A 22,781-nucleotide genomic window follows, 5' to 3' on the forward strand; every position below is an offset into this window, starting at 1 on the left:
TTCCAGCATATGGACGACTTCTCCTGACCAGTTTAGCCACAGGAACTTGCTCGTGTGAATGTGTGTGTGTGTGTGTGTGTGTGTGTGTGTGTGTACATGCTCTTGCTTGTTCATATGTGCATGTTTTGCCGTCAAACACACTGGCCCACTCTCACATGGAGGGATCTGTGACAAGAGAGAGGGGAATCCAACAGCAAGCTTTATCGATCCAGACTGGAAACCCCCCTCAGGCCACACACACACACACACACACACACACACACTACAGCTGTACTGGATCAATGAGTGCTCCCGTGTGAAGGACAGAGCTATACAAAGAGGCACGCAAACACACGCACCTCTGTACACACACTGTTGAGAGGGATGAAAGGGGTGCTCGGTATCATAGAGCCAGATAAGGGGCAGAGGGAGCAATACGTATCATCTGACCTAAACAGTCTCATCTGACACCCTGCAATTTGCCATTGCTCCACGGAGCAAATGTTAACACTGCACCGCACGAGCCTGCACACACGCACACACACACACACACAGTGCACATAGACACCACATACAGCGGCATGTAGGTGGCTTTCAAACTGACAATATCATTCTTCAGTCAAACATCAGAGTGTTTGTATAGAGGATGAGACGAGGCAGAGAGAACAGACTCCAGACACAGCTCAGCCCTAGAGGTGTGGCTGCTCTCTTTTGGGTGACTGTGATGAGCAGCTAAACAGATCTATCACTCATCGAATTAGATTCCCTGAGCCCACGCACACACACACACCCCTCTGTCCTTTTCTAACACACACACACACACACACACACACACACACACACACACACACACACACACACACACACACACACACACACACACACACACACACACACACCACATGTCTACTAATGTCTGATTTATCCCTGTAACGCAGCTATTAACCACAGCAGTGTCAGCCAGTGAGTGAGGAGCCAGGGAAAGGCCATTTCATCAGACTTCTTTTTGAATGATTGGACCATTTCTTTTAAGCCTTCCTCCATCTTCTCTCCCTGACAAAACAGGGGATGTCAGTGACACAATTGAATTGATTAGTATCGATTAAGAGCTGTCAACAGTTACAAACACAGCAAACGAGGAGAAAATCTTCACCACAATAAAATCTGAAAGAAAATCACATCTTTTTTTTTTTTTTGGCATGTAGGTGGCTTTTCATTTGGGGGATTTATTCAGTCTAAAAATAACAGGAGAGATTTCTCATCTCTCTGAGGGCAAATGCTCTCCAGTCCATTGACATATTGGGATGACATGAGATCATTTGCTTTCCATTATCATCCACAACCTGATCAAACACAGCGAGCACGCACCCAGCCAAATACAACCCACGTGTTTAAACGAATGGAGTTTGCATTGACGGTATGTGTAAGCGGGAGAGGCACATTTGGACAGTGACAAAAGGTGGCTGTGTGGCTGGTTTTGTCTGTAGACTATCTGACTGTCTTTGGTTGAATTTTCCTACCTGGGACGATGGAGACGGTGTCTTTCTCCCAGGACACCACGCTGACGTACTCCTGGACGGCTGAGGGGATGAGGCACTTGAACACGGCGACATTACCCCGCATGGAGCGCTGGTCGGCCACACGGACAGTGTAGGGCTCCCTGAACACTGGTGTGTGGAGAAAAGAGCTGAGGTTAGTCAAATGAAGGATAATGGTTGGTGATGATGGAGAACTCGGAGAGGGAGAATAATGCTCAACAAACCATTGACTTTTGTTTTAACCTATGGCATGACGTTGAATGTGAAACGGGAAAATTAATTTGTTTAGAGATAAAATTGGGGCTGAATATTGATAAGTTGGTTAGAGAATGCCACAAAATAGTTAAAAATGTGCCTCACAGTTCCCAGGAGTCCAAGATTAAAGGGGCCCACCACACTTTAAAGATAACAATGTTAGCATCCACACTGATGCACGCCAAATACACACTGCGCCCTCCAGCTGTGTTGGCTGCTAATCAAAATGAGTATTGATGACCTGATACTGGATATGGGTCACAATATTCAAACACTCACAAGAGTCAACACCTATGACCCTGGCGATCAACAAAGGGGACATCAGTAAGGACAAAACACACTGAAGAGACCTCATCAGCCTCCACCAAAGACTGTTCGGCAATACCTCTGGTGTAAAATAATGTTTTTACAGTAAGTGTAATTTGCAGCCTATCATTACATTATAAAGGCATTTGTGTTGTGAACCTGACGTCCTGTAAATTCAGCTGGATTTTGATCCTGTCGATGCTTGTTTCGCTCATCAAATCGCTTCAAAAGTGAAGCCAACTAATATCGTTCTTCACTGTCGTTGTTCCTGTAGTTGTGGTGTGGAGTTGCTGTCTATTTATAGCAACAGTTGCAGTTATTACTGGTGCGGACAGCCTTTAAAGGAAAAAAATCACCCAAAAGGAAAATTCACTCAGTGCTCACCTGCATGCTGATAAACAGTCAGGTGAAGTTTAGTTCATATGTCCACAAAACATTTCTTGAGCTTCACAGAAAAAAAACAGCATTGTAGCACTCTTCTAAACAACTGAAGTAGCTGGGGACATGTTTGAAAACATTAAAACAACTGAAAACAAATGCTCCATACAGATCACCTAGCTTAATTCAAGTCTCAGGAAGTCCTGTGATCCAAATTGATGTGAAAAGACTTTGCTAGGGTTAGCTAGTGCACCCACTTTAGATTGGGTGCTCGCTAATGCTTGAGGCTAGGCAGCTACAGTGACAATCAAAGCTCAAAAAAGGGTGTCTTTTTATATCCACTTGGGATCTCAAGCCTTCCAGAGACTTGGATTACTCTGGATAATCTGTATTGAGGCAATCTATGTATATTTTTCCATAGTTTTTAGTCCCCATCTACTTTGGTTGTTAAGGATAATGCTGCAGCGCTGTTTTGCTGTGAAGCTCCAGAAATGTTTTGTGGACTAAGACAACTTCCTCCTACTTTCCATCAGCAGGACATAATGACTGAATGTTCATTTTTTGTGAACTTTTCCTTTAAGTGTTCAACTTGTGTTTTTTTTTTATCAGATCATCAATCCAAAACTCTAATAAATTGAAATGATGAAGACGTAGAACAAAATGATGATTGTCAGTATAGGCCTGTAGAATACCAAACCACTGGTTGTGAGGATACCTCAGCAAAATGAATGTAACACTTCGATAAACTTCCCAGAGCCCAAGGTGACATCTTCATATTGTTGTTTTCTCTGAACAACAGTCCAGGACCCAGAGATGAGAACTAATTGACCAATTGTTTAAGCACTGTATAAAAGTAACAGTTCACTCTTCTTCACTACGTATGTTGACAGTGTACAGTTGACATCCTTCTGGCCTGTTTCACCCGTGTTAAAATCAGGGGCAGGCCCGAGTAAACAAACTTGTCTGGTGTTTTGTTGAACCACATTAAGCCAGCATTTCTCTCCTCAGCTCCAGATTTGAAGTTGCACTATGATCTTAAGGAGGGTTGACACAGGGCCGCGTTGAAGGGGATCCGCAGTGAGTGGCCCTTGGCCTTTTAAAGAACAACGCCACAGATGCTATGAGACGGCGAGGAGTGGAGGGACGCTCACGGCCGATGGACCTGTCACATGCAGGCGCCAGGCATCAAAAACAGACCCGGTGCACATGGCATGCAGAGCACTAGGCTGTGAATCTGTGCCAGTGTACAGAAAGGATGGTGGTGATTAAGACGGGCTTAATGACGAAAACAGTAGCCTGTAGCTAACCAAATTATCTCTCCAGTTAACTCTGTCACATTTAGATCAGTGAGAAATGTAAAATGCTGAATCAGAGCATACATTTTCATTAAATAAATTAAGCAAAGTGAAATTAAATTAATGGATTATTTTGGCGAGGAGGAGAGACAGGTAGTTCAAGGGCACGCTGGCTCGACTGAATGAATGTCTGAACTGAACTGTACTGAGCTGAACCGTTGCAGGCTCACCCTCCATCCTGATCTCATTTGTGCAGAGGGCCATTTTGAAAATCTTCCCCTGCAACTTTTAACATGAGAGTGAGATGAAAAAAAGAACAGGGGTGGTGTCTCAGAAAGGCCGATGTTGGGGAGTGTTCCTGGTATCATAATCTAACACAATCTATCAATGCTTTTCAACCAGGCTTCCCTTAGAAATGAGGACAGTAATGGCTTAACAATGTAAAACACACACACACACACAAACACAGGGAGTGGCCCCACCCTCCCGCGAGCTCGCTCTCTCCCCCAGCTCTCCAGTGATATAATTAACGCCTAGCCTGAAGGCCAGTTTCCTTGGTCATTAATAATGCTTTATGCCAGCCGCCACTGTCACTGGAACCCAGTGGAACCAAAGCCGATGTCCTTGTCCGAATGGTGGGGAGTCTTTCACCTTAAAGTCCGAGGTTTAATCTCCCAAGTCTTTGTCTGATTCCGTCCATTGCTTTTACACTGTTCTACTTTTTGATAATTGGCTGAACCTTAGACCCTTTTTCTCCCTTTTCCTGACTTTTGAAGGGGCACAGACTGGAGTGGATTATCTGTCCACGCTGGTGAAATTTAACCTTGCCAAACAAAGATGAGGTATACAACACTGGATTTTGAGACTACCAGTTGTGGTGTTACTGATGCTACTTTCCGCCTCAGCGAAATTAATGGTTGCAGTAAGATATCCTCCAGGGAGCATATTACTTATCGCTTTGGTCACCCGACACACTGGCCGCTAATGTGAGCTGAAGCCTCATTTGTAAACAAGTCAAAGCTAAAGGACAAATAATTCCAATCAAGTCTTCATTTCAATGCTTCACTCAAACAGCCGCTGCCTCTCATTGATGCCATCTACCTGCGGATCAATACCCAGGATCGACTGAGTAGCCTCGGCTGTTGAGGCCCAGCCAATTCTTTCAATCTTTTATTTACTCTCCGACTGACCCTTCTGCCTCCCGTCAATATCAGGGAAAATCCCCAATGTGCCTCCGACAGAGTGTTCAAAACCAGTGTGACAGCTTGTAAATGTTTGGCGCAACGATGGCAGTTATCACATGTCAACTCAGCGGAGATTCCGATCCAGTCAAGGTCACCTGAGGTTTGTACTTCCTCCGCTTTGACCCCTGCACTTGCTAGCCTCTAAGAAGGTGTTGTTCCACCACTCCATCTCCCCCATTAAAAGCCAGTCTGAAAAGCCCTGTGTGGTAACAAGCCCATGTACACAACCATGTAACCACCTCCAATAACAGGCAACTGTTGTGATGGCATTGTCATTTAACACACGTTCCTCTTCCAAGATATAAAAGACACGGAGGCAAAAAAACAAAAACATTATATATTCATCCTCTTAAGCCTTGTGACAGGATGCAAATGGTAGCCCAACTGATTTGTGTGTAAATTGCACTCCCCCTCATCGCATGCGCAGCAGAATCATTAGGATGTTACTGATGCCTGACTATATGCAGCCCGGTTGCCTAGGAACGAGCTAAAACATGGGTCTGGTGCACTGGGCGCACTGGGAGGCAAGTCTTGTATCACTGTCGCTTCAATAATTAACGACGGGGAAACCAAATACTGCATTTACTTATTCATAAAGCAAAGCAGCAAAAACACAGAGAAGGAGAGAGATAGAGACAGGGAAAATAATGAAATGCGGGAGAAATGAATGGACGTGGGTTTCATTATTGAAAGCAGCCCTTGTGTATCAGGTTCAGGAACCCTACTTACTGTATTAGTAAGGAAATGTCAGCCAGAGAAAAGATGACGAGGGCAGATGGAGGAAATCGATCTAAACACCTGCTGCCTTGGCCCGGGCCAACATAGGGTTGTGCGATTTTAGTCGGGACAAAAGGGAGACGAAGTGAGCTCAATGAACAGGTGTCCTCGTTTCATTTTATTAAGTTTGTGTGAGGAGGCAGACGGGGCACAAAACATGAAACCCTCTGACTCAGCCAGAATATTTTTCTGGCACAAACAACTGCAGTGACTAATTGTATGTGCGTACGGTGTACTTTCATGAGGAAACACAACACATTTTGACATTAGGTCCTTTCAAGATATAATAAGAATATGAAACGAACAACCAGACCTTGGTTATATATTTTGTTGAGTGACGTACTTACATTATCCTAAATGTTCCCAACAATGTTCAAACCAAAGAAATCATTCACTTCATTCAGGGTAATGGTGTGTTTCATTTAGTTGCCTGTCAGTGGCTTCATATCTCTTTTTTCCTACTGTAGTCAGATGATTTCATGACACACCCTTTAAACAGTCACAGTTTGGTTTGATCAAGGCACCAAAACTACTTGGTTCGGTTAAGGAAAAGATCTCAGTGGTGTGTTGTGCAGTCTACAAGCCTGCAACTAGAGGGTTAGGGTTGCGGGTACCATGGATCAATCAAACAATTAAAATCTCTTTACAGCGCTGAAGGTGGAGAAGCATTCAAGCAACTCAGTGGTTCATGAAGCCAAAACAGCTCAACTTCCAGGGTATAAATATACCTGGACCTTCCACATTGTTGGGCCTATAGAGTGTGTGCAACTTTAATAGAGATTAAATGACTACAATCTTGCTGCGGGGCTTTTGACGCTCAAAAATTTGTATCCACCGTTTTACAACCGCTTTTTCCCCAGTGTAAGCTTATGGAAAAAAGTGTTTTTGGGCCCCAGTGCATCACATGATGTTGTAATTACATAATTTGGCCACTGGGAAATTTGGCTTCCAAGCCTGGTGATCTTAATGCGGTGAATAGCAGATGCAGAGATCAAAAAAAGTTGGTCAGTTAACCAGCTCAATAGCCATGCTTTTGTTTGCCATTGCTTATATTGCTCATTCGTGATGGTGCACAATTATTGCATGATTATTCCGTAACCTTGGCAATGGTCCCATGATCCCATGTTACCTCACAACATAATCAATTTTGGTCTTTAGTTTTATTGTCAAAAAAAACCTAGCTATAGAAATTACATAAAAGTGAAAATGATGTGAATCATAGAGGAAAAACATGTTAAATGCATTGTGAGGAGACTCATCTTTGAGAGGAGATAAGAGGGGATCCTGAAAAATGCAAAAAATTTCAAGATATGTTACACACAGACAAAAAGGGGTTAGGGGTTAGGGTCCTATTCTCAAAATTGAAAATACTGAATCTTTTTGTCAATGTGGAATTGATTTTCTCTGCCTTTTTTCTTTGATAGTGCTATGTTTGACAACTGACAGATTCTTTTGGAGACTCAGCCAGTTGGCTTCTTTTTCCTGTCTGAAAGGAAGAATAAGTACAGATGATATGTTCCTTTATGCATAGTTTTCAAAACTGAAACAGGTTACATTTGACTAAAATTAGCAACAAACATATTCATCAAACCATATTCCGTCACTTTGATCATGACATTTAATAGAACAATAATATATGCGGCTATAAAGTTAAAATAATCGATCCCACATCAATGTATGCAGAAGCACATGGTGCTCATATATGACGGGAAGAAGACGCTCACATTTTCAATTCATTCTAGCAATGTCTTTTTGGATTTTTTTTTTTTAAAGACCTCACCACTGACTACCAATGCTGTATTGTTTCATGTATTGTTAATTTTCCCTCCTTCAAAGCCTTTATTGGATTGAATTAATTTCCATATGGTCTGACAATTAAAATGGCAGACGCTTGAATGTACTTGAGTTGCATAATCCATGACAGCAGACATCAACTCTGCTTTTCATTTATCGCTCAGTCATCTTATTGTTGTGACAAATCAATCTGGACGTGTCACAGCAGTGTATAGTGGGATGCATAACACAATTTTGAAAAAATTAAAGTTTTAAAAGCCCACCAGATGATTATGATGACATGAAGAAGTTAGTGCAAACAAATGGCAGCCTGAAACTTGAGAAAAGATGCAAACAAAAATAAAAATAAAAAGTACTCAAAAAAGACCAGCAGTAAGCACACATGATTTTAAGTTAAAACTGGCAAACTGAAGATCATGACCCAATTGAAGTTGCAGCAAAAGCTTTTTGAGGGCCGTATATACTTAATCATATGATGATTCTTTCTGTAAAAGTCCTAAAATAGTTTTTGTCTAAAAAAGTAACTATTAACGAAGAGTTTTTTAGTCATCTCTCAAACCTCATCAAACAATTTTATACAAAAAATACATGCATTCAACAGATCTTTTAAAAGAAGCCTGTGGAGAAAGAAAACAAGAAAAAGAAAAACTGAAAACTAAATAAGTCACACTGACAGAGCCAAAAAAAATGAAACATATACAGGAAGAAAAACAAGCAGCCCACATAGTGATTTTCATAAATGTAGAGCTATCCAGACAGGTGCTGGTGCTATTATTGGACCACAATCAGCATGCATGGGAGAGGGTGAGAAAGAGGGAGAGGGATAGAGAGAGAGATGTGAAGATGTGAAGAGAGGGGAGACAGAGAGGGAGGGAGAACGAGACGGATGGAGATGGGGGAGTGGGGGTGGGGCAGATTTTTTTTGGGGGGGGTGTCACACTGCGAGCTGTCAGCTGTCATCATTCTCCTGCGCCACCTGAGACGGGGCATGCCACACCCTAGCGCTCACGCCTCTGTCGCCCATGGCAACTGCAGGGTTGTGTATGTGTGCAAGCGTGTAAGTGAGCATGTGTGTGTGTGTGTGCTGTGTAGGACTCTGGAGGTAATGAGGTGCACACGCATGCACGTGAGCCCTGGTTATGGTGCTGTGGAGTTGTGGTTGCCTCAGCATTTAATTGATTAATTGTTGTAATTATTTGGGTGGGAAGGTCATCCCAACACTGAGGCTGGCTAGAAGGTCACTCTCACGCTGGAGGGACTGTCCTCCTCTGGGGACCACGCAGGCCATATGGGTGTGTTTATGGGTGTGTGAGAGAAGAGAATCCAGCAGCATTTTGGAGAATACATTTGTTCGTCTCCATGTGTGGTGCGGAGAACTGCTGACTGTCTCTTCATGCAGGATTGATCAACACAGTCAAAATGTCTGCCTGGCGATTACCATGACCTGAAAATCCACTTTTTTTCATGATTCTGTTCACTTCTTTCCATGTCTGTAGCTGACTCTCCAAAATCTTTCCTGCCAAACACCCTGACAAAGAGCTGGCAACTAAACACCGAGAGCCAGCTTGACGAAAATGGCTGTGTGTGTGTGTGTGGGGTGTGTGTGTGTGTGTGTGTGTGTGTGTGTGTAGTTAGGGGACTTTCCAGTCCATGGACAGATGGAGAGACTGGGAGACAGGAGGCTTGCTGGCATGAGCTACGCACAGGCTGGTGTGCATGTGAGTGTGTGCGGATGAGTGTGCACGTGAACATACACCCGTGCAAGTCTGTTGTATACACGTGTATCCAGTGTGTATATCACATTAGGTCGTATGCATGTGTTTACGATGTTTATGTGTGTGTGTGTGTGTGTGTGTGTGTGTGTGTGTGTGTGAGAGAGAGAGAGTGTGAGAAAGAGCAGTAACACCTTCCCTCGGTGTGTTCGGTGTCTCTCTCCAGCTTTGACCTTGGCAGGGAGTGTGGACAGGTCACAGAGCCAACTGCCTGTGTGACTGTGTGTCTGTCTTCAGGAGGATTTTTTAATACACAGGGTCAAGACACTGAGCTTTGGGACACTTCACCCCCACTGAGAGGAGTTGTTGGTTTGGGAAGCCAATATGGCTGCCATTCGGGTGACCATCTTTACAGATGCTGTGCTGTAGCTATGTTAATGCTGTTGTGACGTTTTCAAGGTGTGTAAAAGTCGGACATTTTTTCAGGTATGACCTTAAGGTTATATGGAAATTTTCCACAGGGTAATCTCACATTGAACTTGAGATTGTTATTTGTATCAAGAGAAAGTGTGTTACCAACTTAGATAAGGGGAGGGAGGATCTTATGCAAGACATTATTAAGTTGCATTATTGGAAATGTAGGCCTCTGTGTTTTTTAAAGCCTGACCCATATTTGGGAATAAAAGTCAGGATATTTCTCCCTCGTGGGCTTCAATTTTAAAACTCGTAAAAGGCATAGTATGTAATTTTTTTTCTCTCAATCAAAACAAAAAAGTAGCGTCAGGGATCATGGAAGTTGTCTTCGTCATGCAAACCTCCATCTACATGATTCGGGCAGAAATGTTCACAGACAAGCCAATGTATTCAAGTTTAATTCACGCTACGACTTCCTTCCTCACGCTCTGATTCTATAGAGAACAGGCAACCAAATGAGACGCAGCATAATCTTGAATAAAACGACACATTTCTCTGGGTTGGATCGTTATTGGAAACATTTGTTATAATGTACAGCTTAACAAAATGTACAACAAAGGTCCTTTTCAGACATAACATAAGCAAAGCTAATTGGAGCCACGCCACTGGAATCCCACCACACTTCAGTAGATTTCAAAATATATATAAAGAAGGCGCAGACTGGCTGAGGAGGCAGTGTTTCGTTGATACCTCCGCCAAGGACATTGTCTTTTCAACCTTGTCTGTTTATTTGTTGGTTGGTTGGTTTGTCAGCAGGATAACACAAAAACTACTGAACGGATTTTTGCAGCCCAGAATAGACCCTATTTACCTTTGGTGCAGATCTGGATAAAAGGACAGATCCAGACATCTTTAGCATTGCTACATGTTTTGCGTTTTTCAACATTTTTGTCACTTTCTAAAGGAATAATGCATGGATCTTCGCGAGAAAAACAGACCTAAGTTTGTTAATTTACTACGAGTGAGCAAAATTTGACGCAGATGCTGAATCTGGTGATCTTAAATTACGGTTAAGCAGTTATGTGCAACATTCAGTGTGATACAGGGCTAACCAGTTTAATGTTGGATTAGGCTTGATTAAATCAAAGTGGACTGTTGGGCCTCGGCAGAGGTGTGTGCTCTACTGAGTGACATTCTAGTTTTTAAGGGGATAGTTAAAAGTTCTGTCAAGTTAGATTGAACTTGTACTTTGTTCAAAAGACAGCCAGAAATTGGGCTACACAAGGATAATGTCACAATTTATGAAACAACTTCAAAAGGCATGCAGAGAAAAATAAGTGAAGTGCCTCATTTGCTTAGTTGCATCTAGAGTGTCAAACCCTCACCTGCTTTGACGTGGATGCTGGGGCTACGGATCTTGCCCGCCTGGTTCTCAGCAGTACAGAAGTACTCGTTGTCGTGGATAATGCTGTTATAGGCGGAGGGAGAGAACGGGTAGAGCTGGAGGGTGCCGTTGGCATGTACGTGGCGGATATGGGGCACGTCGTAAATGTCGTCTCCGGCGGCCAGGTACCAGCGCAGGACGGCATGGGGGGCGCCGCCCGCAGGGCAGGGCAGGGACACCCCCACCGAGCTGGAGAAGGTCACCCGCTGCAGGGAGGCGTTCACAAAGTACAGCCGCGTAGAGACAACATCCTCACTGTTGACTGTTAGAATGACAGAAAGGGAGACAGTTAGTTAGTTGGCAGGAAACATGAATATCAGTAGTTCATTGAAAAATATTAATGTCTGTGTGCTATATGCTCTTAAGATTCATTAAAATATTTCTATCCATGACTCAATCCACTGGAATACAATATATTTACGTGCAATGACTCACCTGAATATATTACTCAAAAAATAAATACTACCTGATCTCACACAAACTCGCACAGAAACACACATACAAGCTGGATCTACAGGCATTCGGGTCACCTCAACCCAAACAACTTCCTCCCTGTGTGCCAAACTGCAGCCGTCCATCTCATTCCATACGCATTATCCTAATATCTCTAATCTAATATATGTGTCCAGAGAGCTCTTTGGAAATCTGCCTCTCAATATGAGGACGAAAGAGGTCACATGACCTGACCTTCCCACCACCCTCATCGTTCCTGTTGATATCCTCTGTCGTTCAAACGGCAAAGCACTCGCACAGGCGTGTTGGCAGACTGCTGCGCTCCTCAGGCCTGCTCACGTCCGTCATATTTACTGTAGCTAGTATCTGCAGCCGTACAAGCCTGAGGAGCTGGATAACGCAGATGTTTGCTGTAAAACAATGGTTTTGTGGCGCAGATGAAGAGCTGCTGCCAGATAAGTCGTCCTCGGGGAGAGAGACCACCATATATCCTCTCTCTCAAAACGCCCTCTTCCAGTTTAGAGCCGGGTAGCGAGGCGTCTTTTAAGATCTGTGTGTTTCTGTGAGTGTGTGTGCTTGCTGTGGGTGGTGGTGGTGGTGGGTGTACAGAGGGGAGAGTAAAGAAGTGCTGAGCTCAGCTTGGCTGGAGGCCAGGGGAAGACGCTGTGCCCCGAGCCAGAGAAGTTTCTTCTCAGACAATGATACTTAATTAATCCCTTTTCCCGGATTGTGTCAACAATGCCTGGATTAGCCCTATCTCTTTAAATTCGCTCTGCGCTCGGAGAAAATAGGGTGTCTGCAAAGACACATCAATGGAGATATAAAGACGCTATCAGATGTCATTTAGGCTCTAATTTCTAGTGATCCTCCACATCAATGGAGATCATTAGTAACTAGCTATTAAAGGAGAAGACAGAAGCCCACTGGCTGTCTTTTTAAGATCTTAATACATGCCGAGATGGATGAACAGTTGATACAAAAGACAGTTTTTTATATCTGCTCTGTCCAGTATAAATAGTAACAGGCAATGACATTAATAACATGACATGAAAGGGATGAATCACATGAGAAAAGGCTCTGAAGTAAAATGCAGGGATTAGGGATAAAGCCCAAAGTGGCATAAGGTGATTTTCACTCTCTCCTCCTTATCTCCCTCAGTTGCTTCATTCGTGTTTCCCATCTGCCGTCATTCTTTCACCCCGCCCAAGACACAAACACACTTCCCTCTTGTCTTTTTCCTGCCACACTTGAGACAGGCAACGTTGTGCGATTGGAATTTGTATGCCAGACGCAGAAGAGTTAAACCCACATAATCTCCTCTCACATTTAACACACACACAGTCTATCCACCCTGTAATCGCACTGCTGTGGGAGGCCGACGTCCGACTTCCCTGGTTCTCGTGTGTGCGTGGGCGTGGAGTGCAAGGAGAGACCGGGGAGCGCAATATTGTAGACAGGACACGGGTGGCTGGCTAGGGGGAAGAAAGGTGCTCAGGTGCAAAGGTGTTCGGATGCAGCTGAGTGAGGGAACGAGTGTGTTTATGTGTGTGCGCGTCCGTGTGTGGTAAGGTCAAAGGTATAGAGAGGTTAATGTTAAATGACTGCCTCGGTTCCTGATGTCAAACTCAGCCGACAAGCCGAGGCTGAGGTGTGCGGGAGAGAGATGGGATCGCTGCTCGCAAGCGCGGCAGAGATGCTGAGGATGTAGAGAGTCATTGTTCTCCTGCCTACCAGCAAAAAAATTGGAGCAGATCCTCTGTGTTCAAAAAAATCCTGAATTCAGGTCAAGTTCAATCCACCCTGCCGTTCGAATCCATGTCAATCACTCTCGCAGGCTGCGAGGCTGACTGATCTGCACTTTCAGCACCGGAGAGCAGCGCAATGTGCGGAACACACGGAAGAGTTTCCGCACAGAGTAAACAAGGAGGAAACTGTTAGCAGATGATACCAGTGACAGTGACCTGCTTCTCTTTGATGACAGCCGCTATTTTTAGAAGCAGAATATTTTCATCACAAAAACAAAGTATTCTAGCTGTAAAAGCCCTCAAAAAAAAAAGAAACTGTAGAAGAATCTGCCCTTAGAATACTGTCCCCTCTCACATACAGGTAATCACAAAATACTGTTATTCTTCAAATGTGTGGTTCCTCTTTTTTTTTTTTTGTCCAGTGCATCCAAAAAAAAAATAAAAATGGGCTCAAGTACCCCTTAATTACACCTTCAATGGCCTTCGTGGAACTGTTAGATGGTATTCAATCACAAAGAAAAAAGATTTTCATCAGGCATCACAATAAAACACATTCAGGTGAATTTCCATGATCAGGAGAATCACAGATATCCTCACATGAGTGACTTGACATAGCTGTCTAATAGCTCGCTACCGCACAGTCCGATATTGATTTCCTGATCTATTTTGAAGTGCCACAAGGGGGATCACAGGACATGATCCTGTCACCATGACCGAAGGACTCAGTTTGTCCATTGTATTTCCCTGACAAAAAAATGTAATATGATGTTTGGAAATACTATATATTCCAAACTACAGAATGACAGGGAAGGGGGTGCCCACCTACAGAACCTGCCAGAGGAAGGTTTCTGACCTGCCGACCAACAACTCCAATTTGCACTCCCCTCCATCTGTGACCACCTTCCATCTCTGTTTGCCAAACGGTTTGTGTGTCACTAAAAAGGATGTTTTCTTTTAAAAACAAAAAAGGGAAAAGATGTCTGTCCAGAACAAAATGTCAGGCAACATGATTCCAGTATGTTTATGTGGCATTTTAATAGCTGAAAGCGTATTTTGGGATTATTTTCAGGATATTTTTCTTCCTGCGGCTGTCAGACTGTACAACCAGCAGATCACAGCTCTCCCCTTTGCTGATGTAACAATGCAAATTTCAGTGTGGTGAGACTAATAAAGGACTATCGCAACTCATCTTATCTTTTCATATCTTATCTTATATTGTGAATCAAAGTTATTTTGGTCAGGATAGTCGTCCCATGCCAAGTTGTGGTTGAACTCTCGCTGTGCATTAAAGAGCAAGCTTTCCTCTAATCGTCAGTCCTTTTTTTTAATGTAGGTTTGGACAAGTTGTTATTCTTTACCACTTGAAATGGCAGCAGCTGGTTGTGTCTACCATTTATCCATTACTTTTACCACTCGATTTCAGCTTTTATGCTCACTTGCTAACAATCGTTCATGAAGAACTTGGTCATCTCGTCATAACTTGAAGTTTACTGAATACAAATCAGCATCATATCAATTTTCATTCCCGTGTGTTGATATTCCACCTAAGCACACATATGGTGATACTGTGAATCTCATGTAATTTTTGGTTTATTTTTATCAAATCCTAATCTGTATGTATTTAATAATCTGATCCATTATCTTTCCAGGTACTACCTTGAAACTGCAGAAGTATCCCTTTGTGTAAAAGTACCCGTCATAGAAAATGTCAAGGACTGCTTTCTACTGTAGTTTTTAAACTTTTGCCTTTTTTTTCTACCTTTTTCCTTATTTTAAATCTGCCTTTTCTCCTTTCCTGGCCGGTAAATCATATCCACTCAGATTTGTTCTGTGATCCCATTGCTGGGAAACCTCTACTTATTCTCAATATGCTCTAAAACCGGACAATCTGTTAAAAGATACACAAACCTCACACCATCATCTGACATAATCAAAAATGGCCTCAAAATGCAACAACAGCTCGGATGCAAGAACTGAAACTCGGAGGGGAAAACCCCTTAAAAAGAAGCATCTTATGATGCGATGGCTAATCGCTTTGTCCTATGGCATGAATTCAGGTCACCGAGTTCACAAACACACACTCTTGCACACAAAGACACATGTGTAGCAACCACACAGAAGCGAGCCTGGGTCTACGCTCCACGGATTACGGCCTCCAGCGGAAAGGACCAATTGTGGCGATGACGACCACGGGTCTCATCGCAGTAATGGTTCAAGTTCGATGTCAAAACATCGAAATGGAATAAGGAGGGATGAGAGAGGAAGCGTGGATAAGAAGATCTGAGTAAAAGGTCAACATGTTGTGACTTGGCAAAAGGTGTTCCCAGGCTGCAGCTGTGGATCACATACGATGTGATACAGGCTGTCATGGAGTTTTTATTGTCTCGCCTTCCCTCAAGCCTTGACCTCTGCGGGATATCTGACAGTTGAGGTTTGCAAATGGGACAGCAAACGTCTGATTTTCATATGAAGTACAGTAATCTGCGTTAAGTAGCAGAATTAAGGACACAAACAAATCACCCTCCCCAGACTTTCCATGAATTAGGAATGAGATGCAAAGAAACAATGCAATCAGTCAAATATATGTAATCAACTGTGAACATTTAATGTAAACAACATGAAGCACAATAACCTACTTTGTCCTCTTTATTTGGGCAACATCTGGCCTCAGATGGTTATCAGAGTCCTTTTGTAGCCCCGGGCTCCCTTTCCAGCCTTTCCCCGGTGGAGAAAGACGGAGCAAAGGAGCAGCACTCATCCGATCATGAACTGTATTTTTGATTTCCTTCCTCACATCGACTACAACGAGGAAGGTAAAAGTGATTTGGGGGGGAGAAACACCCACAAACATCTTCCCAGTCAGCTGAGCCCTTCACAATCTTCCTCCATATTTGTTCCCTTTTCTTAACCTTCACTTTTTCTTTCGACTCAAATCTTTCTTTGCTGTACACTCAAATACATTTGCACTTTCTTCCTGTTCTTGCAGTGGATATGAAAATGGAGTATGAATATGTATGCTGGAGAAGCAAGGATATTGCCTATGGTGAACCGCTATGCATAATGCAGCTTTTTCTGTCTCATCTACATTCATTCAGACACACACGCACACACACACGCGCGCACGCTGAGATTCATACCATCACGTGCATAGAAAAACAGGGCTATAAATCCCTCCCGCTCTCTCTCTCTCTCCTTCAAACACACACACAAAGTCACATAAATACGTTTGAGATTGCACATATATACGTTCATAATAGCGAGTAGATTTTCCATGTGGTGAACCATGTAGCACTACAGATAACGGCACACAAAACACATTCAGGCCGAATAACAGCTGAAGCATTGAAGTTAGTGGCAATACAGCCTTTGCAGTGACGCCACAGCAAAAAAAAAAAAAAACGGCAGCACATAAAAGGCAAAAGATACAATCATGTTTGATAGAGGGTGCTGCTCATTCACTATACAATGACTCCAGATTGAGATATGCATTAGGGTTGCATGACAATGTGTCTCTCCGCTTTTGTGTGCAGTCAGAGAGGAAATCATTTCTAACACGGTGTCATTTCGCTGTGGTGAAGACAAGAAAAACTGCATGGCATGATATTAGTGGATGTGAATACACTTTGCATATGCACACACACACACACACACACACACACACACACACAGGGGAGAGAGCAGGGTAGGTGGTGGTAAACAACCCCTATACACAGTTTGTGCAGTGTCAGTAAAATATTAGGCAGCAGCCATTTCAGCATTTGAAAATTCAGATCTCCCACTTCAAAAGGATGATTTCCGCTGTTGAAGTGAGTGTCAGATTTGTAGAGATGTGTTTTTTTTTCCCTCCCTTCCTATTCTTCCTCAGAGACAGGGCCAAAAATTGTTTGATAGTAAGCAGAGCAAGGAGGAAGAGAGAAAGAGAGGCAGAGCGAGAGACAGAGTTGATTGTGGGATGCTGAAGTGCGATTGTTGGATTCTTTTGTGATTTCGAGACAGGAGCCTGAATCTTTCTCCGTGCGTAATGGAGAGGTCACCGGGCTACCGGACACCACTGTTGTGCGTAAAACCTGTTGAGTGAGCGGTAAAAATCCACTTGTGCGCGCGTGCATGTGTGTGAGTGTGTGTGTGTGCGTGTGTGCGCATGAAGGCTTAGCGCAGTCACATTGTTGTTGCTATGGGCTACAGCTTTGTGATGATAAACAGACATTTTGGAACAGCTGGGATTGTCTTTTGAGAGTGGTGCGTGCACGATCGTTAACTTATATAAAAACATTTTTTTTTAAACTCCCTTAAGCGAAAAAGAACAAAAACTGCTTGAGGACGACCCCACAGCTTAACCATGATCTCACTTGCTAATGTGTTCCTGTGTTTTCGAGACCCAGAAAATAATGTTCACGCTAAATATATGCCTTCCGATTGGACAAATCTGAGTTCAGATTGGACATGTTTGACGGTTTAAATGCAAAAAGCGGAGCGCAGGCTACACTCGACAATGAAAACATGCTTTGCTCGCCGGAGCACAACGAGGGAGGCGAGTTAACCTGAGAGTGACATGTAGCTATTATACCTGTCTATCTCCGAGGAAACTGACAGGTAGAGCGGGCGCAGCGGGACTCGGAGCCGGAGAAATACGACATAGAGCCCCCCCCCCCCCCCTTTTCATGTTGGGATCCAGTGGGACTTCGTGCGTTTTTGGATGCGATGGATAGATCGTGGGAGTGCTCTGTGAACATTTTCGATTTTTGTTCACAAACAAATCCTATCATATAACGTTGTAGGTGTCTGAAAATGACTGAGTTGTGTGTGACCTCACTGACGTATCAGCCGAAACTTTTACGCACACCTTCTCCATCTCCAAGTTCTCACACAAATCACTTTATATTGCTTCAAATAGACCGAAATAGTCAGTCTCGAACAACACGTCACGCAGCCCTCTTCACACTAATCCACCCGGCTCTCACACCGTGATATAAAAAGACAGAGACAGAGGGAGGGAGGAAGTTGTTGTCTTCCATCATCCACTGAAGCCTCAGTTGTCCAACCCAGACGCAACAGTCTCTGAGAGCATCGTGCGGGTGTAGCCTGGTAGCCACCAGAGTCTGACTCATACCGCAATTACTGGGCTCCCCCTCGAAGAGCTTCTCCTCCAGTCGGTATCTGTTTTGATGCCACATTTACACACAGCCCCGTGGTCTGCAACGCCGCAGACGAGCGGCTCAGGCCGGCCTCGAGAGCACACAGGAGCACCTGGAAACAATCTGAACTATTCATGCAGACGATCCGACAGCAGATGAGACCAAAGCTGCCCTTCATACTTCATTTGTGTATGATTATTGTCCTGAAAGTTGATGTTTTATTTACTGAAATCAAGCAAAAAAATATTTTTAAAAAATGGCGCAACTGATGACATTTTCTCTGATCAGACACACACACACACACAAACACACACAATTAAACGGAAAAAAGGTCCTTGGTCTACAAAAATGCACAAATAAAAATAAAGTGCGTGCATAAAATAGACTCCATCTCTGCAGGATCAACACTGTAACACAGTCAATATCCAGTTTAATGTCGAGTGTGTGTTGCAGAGGGCCCTGTCGACCGAAACTGGATAAAACCGGAATCACATTAATTGATGAAATAATTATAGCCGGAGCTCTCACTCCATCCCCATCACTCCGCGGCATTTTTTTTCCCCTCTCTCTCTTTTTTTTTACTTCAACTTTGCACAATCACTGTCTGAATCTCCTTAAATCCCACACCAAAGCGACTGTCGTTAAAACTATATTCATTGCTATAATTATCTAAGCCCCTTTTTCCAGTTTTCTCGGGCCCTGTTCTGGCCTATCAGGCCTTAAAAGCAGATTCCCACGCAGCCCTCAGCTGAGTTTGTCTCAATTTTATTTCCATAAAATGACAAGCAGCCTCCCAAATCATGACAAAGAAGGATGAGTGTACCCCCCCCCCCTTCCTCCTCCTCTCCCCCCTCTATCTATCCATCTATCCATCCCTCTCCTCTCCCCCCCCCCCCTCCTCTCCGCACTCATGGGTGCAGGTGTGTTGATATGCAGCCAGAGCAAAACAACAAACGGTCAGTAATAACCTAATGAATGTCGTGTTAATGACAGAGAAAGGGGGAGGGGGGGGGAAGGACTGACTGAATTCTCTTGAAAAAGTATGCAGTGGTGTGATCTGAAATCTATTCTCATGCTGGTGTAAAAATATATATTAAAAAAAAGAAATAAAGAAGAGAATTGTGTGCCATTCAGGGAGGCGCGGCCGAGCCAGGAAAATACGCAGTACTACTAATGCATATGCATGTATGATTACAGACCTACCTTCCCCCCCTCAAAAACAAAGTTTATTAAAAAATCACACGCATGTAAAACACACCGCAGACACGCGAGGCGTTGGGTCGCAGAGGATTCGTGCAAAACGAGCGGAACATGGCGTGGAAAACAACAGAAAATGGAAGTTTGTTTTTTCCACTGCGTTATCTACATCTCTCCCATCTCAAGCACTCTTTCCGCTCCAGTGGCTGTTTGCAGCCCCCTCCTCCTCCTCCTCTCATCACAGACACACACATACACACACACACAGTACATCTCGTTCAGTCACGGGACAGGGCGATGTACAGTGTGTATAATCGAAATAGACCCTGTAATCCAATTACATACAACAAAAAACAGCACAGAAGTCCTCGCCGCAGCTGCAGCCTGGCAGAGGGCACAGCCAAGGCCAACGATGGAGACCAGGAGCACCAAACACACTCACAGTTATGAACAAACGCTTCACATCCTCACAAATGTGTCAACAATCAAGGCTTACAATGAGGTGTGTTCGGTAAAAAAAAAACAATTAAAAAAAAAAGGTGTGCGCGTGTGACGAAAATGGATGAAAATGAATCAACATTTCTAAAATCTCGGTTCCTTATTCCCGCTGTGCTTGTAACGAAGTGATGGGAACTGAAATAAAAGGAAAGAAAGGAGATTTCGGGTAAAACAGAGGCTAACTGGATCATTCTCTCCCATCTGCAGCACTGGGAGCGAAAGCCAATCAGCTGAATCTGGTGCCACAGAAAATGGTGGATGAATAATTAGACCAGGGTGATGATAACAACCGAGTCTGCTCACACCGACACTCCTACATTTTCTTGTTTTCTTGTTTGTTTGTTTTTTTCAATCAAAGAAAAATAACAAACTGCGGGCTGATAGACGGCCTCGTCTTTTAAACATCCCAACTGGGGCGCATTATCTGCGAATTAAAGGCCAGCGCTCGATACCCCCAGCAACAGTTCACACGTCTCTCATAAAATGTATTGACCCTTGCTGCCACACACGCACGCACACACACACACGCAGACTGACACACACTGGTGTTCATACTCTATATTCCAGTGTTTCTTTCAAAATAATAACTCATAAAAAGGGTGCTCTAACCCACGAGGGACCCCCCCCCCCCCCCCTTTCTCCTCCCCTCCCTCCATCATGACGCGCGCGCACACACACACGCGCACACTAACATGTAATTCGTGTTGGGACAGGAAAAGTCAGCCTATACGTTAAACTCCTCTGGCCCTCCTCGGACTTTTTTGCGAGTAAACAGCCTCCAGCTGTGGCCAGCGCCAAGCGCTTGGATCTATCCGTGCGCGCGCCCGCAGATCCTTATCAGCCTCTCCTTCTATTCAACAGCCTCCATATTCACGACACCTCCACACACTCATCATGCAAAATGCAAATGTCTTTTTCTCGTCTTCAACGAACGCACTGTGCACTTTTGGAGATCCGTGGCGGCTTTTCCCCGCTGCGCATCCCCAACCGAGGTGCACGTTGATTTTATGCACATGGTGAGCTTTATGATCATTCATTTCTTTCTCAAAAGAAAAAGATCATGTTATCAGCTAATCATTGTGTGCGCGGGAGAGGAGTCCGAGCCCTGCTCCAGGATGAAAACGAAGGCTCAATCAGGAGAGCATCGTTTCAATACATAAAGAAAGAAAAAAAAAGTTGCCAGTCCTCCTCCAAAAGGTGATTTAGAGTTTGATTTGACACCTCTGCCCCTCCTTTGAGGATTCCATCGATTCAACCCAACACCACTCATCATCCTGATAAGCTAATAAACACGCACGGCCAACTTGAGCATCGCTCTGGAGGGCAGGCGGCATGCAGATAAGCATCACTCGCAGAGACACATTTTCCAACCTACCTTCTTGCAAAGAATACAGCAGAAGTAAAGTTACAAGCCACATGCCATTAAAAGCAGTTATATTTCGCAGGAATGTTGTGCAGTCCCCCCGAGAAGAGTGCACGGCGCAGCGGTCGGCCAGGCGAGGCTCCGTGCTGGACTGGTTCTGCTGATGCTCCCCGGCGGTCTCTCCAGCCCTGGTCCCACACTCTCCAGCGCCGAGAAACGAGCCGCGGAGAAAGTACCGCCTCTGCTCCCTGTTCTCTCCTCCCCTAACCGGGACAGGCTGCTGTCGCTCCACCCCCGGTATCCTAATGATGCGCCGTGATGGAGAGGTGAGCCGTACGCGCTAACGGGGGACCGAGCGGAAACCACTGGGACCTCTGGATTACGCGCACGGGATCGATGCCTTTTATCCGGCAGTCTGATGGACTTCCAAAGTTTAAAACGCACCCTCATACAAGTCATTTAATTGTTTCCTTTTATGCAAGGAAGTAAAGAAAGCACCAGCCGTTGGAGGAAAAAGCCTGCGCGTATTTCCCATGCAAATCAGCTCAAGAATTTCCATATATCAGTTGTCATTGTCTGAGCAGCGGTGCGCGCAGGGAGTCGAAGTAAAATCGTCCAGAGTGTGCCATTGTAAAGTTAGAAAAGAAAATTTTGGAGTGTGGATTCCAGGTGATTAGGAGGAGGAGGAGGAGGAGGAGGAGGAGGAGAAGCTGCAGCCTCCATCTCATTCAAGGGGAGAGTGGGAATGCGCTCTGCGCTGCGCACCTTCGTGTCACTACCGACACTCGTGGCGCTCAAGTCACTTTTCTTTAGCGCAAACTGAATAGTTTGAATAATAAAACACAGCACGAGGCAGCTATCGATAATCGGCTTCATTAAAAAGGTGCGTATCGGGCTAATACTGTGATCGAGATGGTCGATACATTCGATCCGTGAATCTCTCCCTTTGAATCTCTCTGTCTCAGACACACGAACGCACGCAAGCACCCACCCACACACCCACACACACACACACACACACAGGGACACAGGCCGTGCGCACACAGTCGCACTGATCAGGGTCATCTTTCGTTGGTTACTGACAACAGAATCACGTATTCCATTAAAAATAGAGCTACCAATTATCATAGACACATGGTCATGGATAGCCCAAGATCTGAACCAACCAAGCAACCAACCCTGTGCTTTTTATGTATCAATATGCAGTGCTGTAAAAAGTACTCAAAAGTCACACTTGAGGAAAAGTAAATATAT

At 44.3% G+C, this 22,781-nt stretch overlaps 1 protein-coding gene across 2 annotated transcripts in view; it reads right to left on the reverse strand.

Annotated features, from left to right (window-relative positions):
* Positions 1 to 21,722, reverse strand: part of dscaml1 (Down syndrome cell adhesion molecule like 1) — a 107,521-nt gene extending 85,799 nt beyond the window's left edge. Inside the window, exons 1-3 of one of the 2 annotated variants that reach the window (XM_030393623.1) lie at positions 21,540 to 21,722; positions 11,078 to 11,398; positions 1,500 to 1,646 (exon numbers count right to left, since the gene is read on the reverse strand). In XM_030393623.1, coding sequence (XP_030249483.1) covers positions 1,500 to 1,646; positions 11,078 to 11,398; positions 21,540 to 21,582 — 511 coding nt within the window. In that variant the 5' untranslated portion in view covers positions 21,583 to 21,722. Of the gene's footprint in view, positions 1 to 1,499; positions 1,647 to 11,077; positions 11,399 to 21,539 lie in introns of those variants that run through there. The other variant, XM_030393614.1, reaches the window with a different exon arrangement.
* Positions 21,723 to 22,781: the final 1,059 nt, after the last annotated feature.

The sequence above is a fragment of the Sparus aurata genome, chromosome 2 (assembly GCF_900880675.1).
Source record: "Sparus aurata chromosome 2, fSpaAur1.1, whole genome shotgun sequence".
NCBI lineage: Eukaryota > Metazoa > Chordata > Actinopteri > Spariformes > Sparidae > Sparus > Sparus aurata.